General features: G+C 38.7%; 1 protein-coding gene across 1 annotated transcript; it reads left to right on the forward strand.

Moving 5' to 3' along the window:
* Positions 1 to 980: 980 nt before the first annotated feature.
* Positions 981 to 2,785, forward strand: LOC146002062 (larval cuticle protein A2B-like). Its single transcript, XM_083139775.1, has 3 exons — positions 981 to 1,037; positions 2,330 to 2,437; positions 2,549 to 2,785. The coding sequence occupies exons 1-3, from the start codon at positions 1,023 to 1,025 to the stop codon at positions 2,729 to 2,731; spliced, it is 306 nt and encodes a 101-aa protein (XP_082995901.1). The 5' UTR covers positions 981 to 1,022; the 3' UTR covers positions 2,732 to 2,785.
* Positions 2,786 to 3,906: the final 1,121 nt, after the last annotated feature.

The raw sequence follows: 3,906 nt of genomic DNA on the forward strand, positions 1-3,906 counted from the left end.
AAACAATCACATACTTGCAACAACTATCAACTGCCGAGATACAGTAATATCAGAACAAGTGTCAATTATGAGACAAAAGTAATAATTTCCCATCAATCACGAGAATAGTTCGATAAATATAAATACAAAAAGAATAAATATTGTGTTTGTTACGTAGCAGAAAGTTGATCGACTTTTGATATGTACTTTTCACAGTACTCTTTACAATGATCCTGTTTCCTTTAAAAAGGAGACAACAGGTACGTGAAAGCATAGTGAAACATGAAACTGAGTACAAGAAATATAGTGGTAATGATCATTTATATAGTGACTTCTTCCTCTCTCAATTGAAATCCTGGTTACGCCACTGATTCAAATTAGAACAATTAATGTAATCACTGTGCATGCATGAGCGAGGACAATTGGCACAGATTTCTAAGATACGGTTTCAGAATGTTCATTGTCTTCACTGCTGCACGTCATATTTTAACAGGAAACAAGTTCATTTAGAAATTTGGTGTAACGTTGTCGAACTAGGTTTTCGGTAATGTATTCAAATTCATCGCACAAAATAGTCGTTCATATTTAAATAATTAATGCAAATTTACGCATGAATGTATGTACACCAGAATTAACTTGAGTAAAAACAATTTTGTGTACATGAATGTAACACAATCCTTTACTTCCTTCCTGTTTCTGTAATTCATAGTATAGTAATGGGAAAAAAAATCTTAATCCGCTCTTTGAGACACAAGCAAAATTTGTTTCCTGAGGAATCACTTAATGAGCAGGAAATTAGCTATAATTAACAACGGTAACATTCCTTTGTGAATGATGATTTTGAGTATCTTGAACTTTCTGTTTCCTGTGAAACTACAATATTGGCACATACCTACAGAACCCACTGGAAATGCAGGAAAAGACAATCCACGTTCGATTTTCACCGTCAAGATTATTGTATAAAAGGCCTGACTCAAAGCAGTAAGTCACATTCGCCTACATCTAACCAGATCTTCTCCATATCGGTTATAAAAAAAATCAACATGAAAGCCTTTATCGTAAGTACAAAAGTCAGATTCAAAATATCTTTATATAAAATATGTTTACACATCAGGAAAGTGAGAGGACATTTGTATTAATAATATTTTTATAATATGGTGTAAGTGTCGAACATTATGTGATTTGATGTTTTCCAAGGTTTTCGTTATGCGACTAACGTTAGAGAAAAGAACAAAATGTTTTAGTGAATAAGAACCAAAATACAGCTTAAATGAGGATACAATAAGCGACCTCACAATAACATGATTGTAGATAATACAGGGTGAGTCATAAGTCTCCATACAAATGGTGAAAACGTTGACTAATGTTTATTTTTTCCTTTTCAGGCAGGTGAACCAATGAAAAAGAGATGCCACTAACGAAGGAAGAATGGATTGACATCATTCTGTTGGCTGGGAGTGGTACCACCCGTGATGTAGCACATACATTCAATGCAACCCACAGAACGCAGATAACCCATGACACGGTGGCACCGGCGTTACCCACCTTTCATCTGTTGCTGTCTTTGGTCTTCCAGGCCTGCTTTCGTTGGGGACGGAACCTGTCCTTCTGAATTTCTTGCTAAGTTTGACCAGGGTGTCATGGGTTATCTGCGTTCTGTGGGTTGCATTGAATGTGTGTGCTACATCACGGGTGGTACCACTCCCAGCCAACAGAATGATGTCAATCCATTCTTCCTTCGTTAGTGGCATCTCTTTTTCATTGGTTCACCTGCCTGAAAAGGAAAAATAAACATTAGTCAACGTTTTCACCATTCGTATGGAGACTTATGTCTCACCTTGTATAAAGGTAGCTTATAAACAACAGAAAACGGATTCAGTGTATTTCAGTGTCTGAATTCTAAATTGCGTGGATATGCTTTAATGTTTACTCATGTGATTTTGAATGTAACAGATAGTCAGCTAGAAAATCTTTATCGTGCAAATGAAAACATTTTGCAAAACATATTAATTGAAGATAGAACTCATTTGTTTAATATTTCTTTGTTTCCGTGAAAGTGTCTTAAGTGTCAAATAGATTTTGTGATGTATTATCACAACCTACATTGCTATTATTATTATTATTATTATTACTATGTTATTATTATTATTATTATTATTATTATTATTATTATTACTATCATCTTCATCATTATTATTCTCTAAGAGATTCAGGAATAACAAAATACCTAATTCTGCTCTGAACAGATCAATGAATGTAACTTATTGTTCCAAACTTCTTTTAAGAAACATCACCTGATAAAATATCAATCTGAATCAACTATATAATCAGTTATTCTTTCATCCGACAGGCAATTCTCGCTCTCGCCGCTTTCCTGGCTGCAGCCAGCGCCCAGGGACTCTATGGAGGTCTAGGCCTTGGAGCCTATGGCTATGGAGGATATGGAATCGGCCACTACGTAAGTATTTATACTTAAACGTCTATTTCCAGCTGTATAGGTCATTTCATTACTCTCAAATCCCAATACATTTCCTCGCGTGTATTAATATCGTAAATGTAACGGTTTCAGGCGTACCCCCAGTACCAGTACGGCTACGCAGTGAAGGACTTCCTCACCGGAGACAACAAGAACCAAGTGGAGAGCCGCAGTGGTCCAGTCACTGCCGGACACTTCAGCGTCGTCGACCCCAACGGCAGCGTCAGGTACCAGAGCTACGGAGTCTCTCCTATCTACGGAGGAATCCTGGGTTGAAAGCATTCGACAAAATGTTGTTGATGGAAGATAAATAAATTAATAAATACTTTAAGCCACATTACTAAGTTAGTAATTACCTGTTCCAGCTCCATAGCTTTCAATATACAAGGGTCGTTCAAGGTAGACCAGGACTTTCGTGCGTAAAATATTAATGAATCAACGTAGCACTGCATTATTTTGGCAGGACAGACCATGATTCCTTGCTAGTAACCATGATCCTTTGCAACACATTTTGCGCATGCGCAGTAGTGTAAACAAAGATGGCGGCAAGTAGTGTATCTGTTGCTGTGGAACAGCGGTGTATAATGAAATTTCTCGTGAAGGAGAAGATGAAACCTGCTGAAATTTGGCAAAGACTGCAAGCACAGTATGGTGAACAAACACTGTCACGGGCAAGAGTGTACGAATGGTATCAACAGTTCAGTGAAGGGCGGGAGTTGGTAACAAATAAACCGCACGGATTTTTGAACCGGTAAGATTTTGGGAACTGTCTTCTGGGACATGAAAGGTGTTATCCATGTGAATTTTTTTGGAGAAGGGTGCCACAATTAATTCCCAGTATTACTCAACGCTGCTTCACGGTGCTCTACGTGGAGCCATTCGAAAGAAAAGACCTGGAATGTTGTCGAAACACATGTCATTCTTCTCCATGACAATGCCAGGCCACACACGGCCCATTTGACTCAAACAACACTGACCAACTTGCACTGGGAGGTTTTACCACACAGTCTTTACAGTCCAGATTTAGCCCCCAGTGATTTCCACTTGTTTGGGGCTATTATAGAGCATTTGGGCGGGATGCATTTCCAGACAGATGAGCAACTCAAGAACGCTGTCCTGCGGTGGTTACGACACCAAGCTACTTCTTTCTACGCCAAAGGCATCAAGGAACTTCCACAACGATGGCAACGGTGTCTGGATGTTCAGGGGGAATATTTTGAAAACCTGACATAGTTTGGTGCTTCTATGTATGTATACTTCCTGTATAGAAATAAAAGTCCTGGTCAACCTTGAACGACCCTTGTAGATTAGAACATCAGATAAAAGTGTGGTAAACATAAGTAAAGTCAAGCGCTCTCCATGCTTCGCAGCATTCCACCAAGGCGTATAGGGGGTGTGGAGTTAGAGCCAACACCTTCTTGATTATAGCCGAAGGTGGGCAGATGTGATCA

The sequence above is a fragment of the Lepisma saccharinum genome, chromosome 18, assembly GCF_977018435.1.
Source record: "Lepisma saccharinum chromosome 18, izLepSacc3.1, whole genome shotgun sequence".
Lineage (NCBI taxonomy): Eukaryota > Metazoa > Arthropoda > Insecta > Zygentoma > Lepismatidae > Lepisma > Lepisma saccharinum.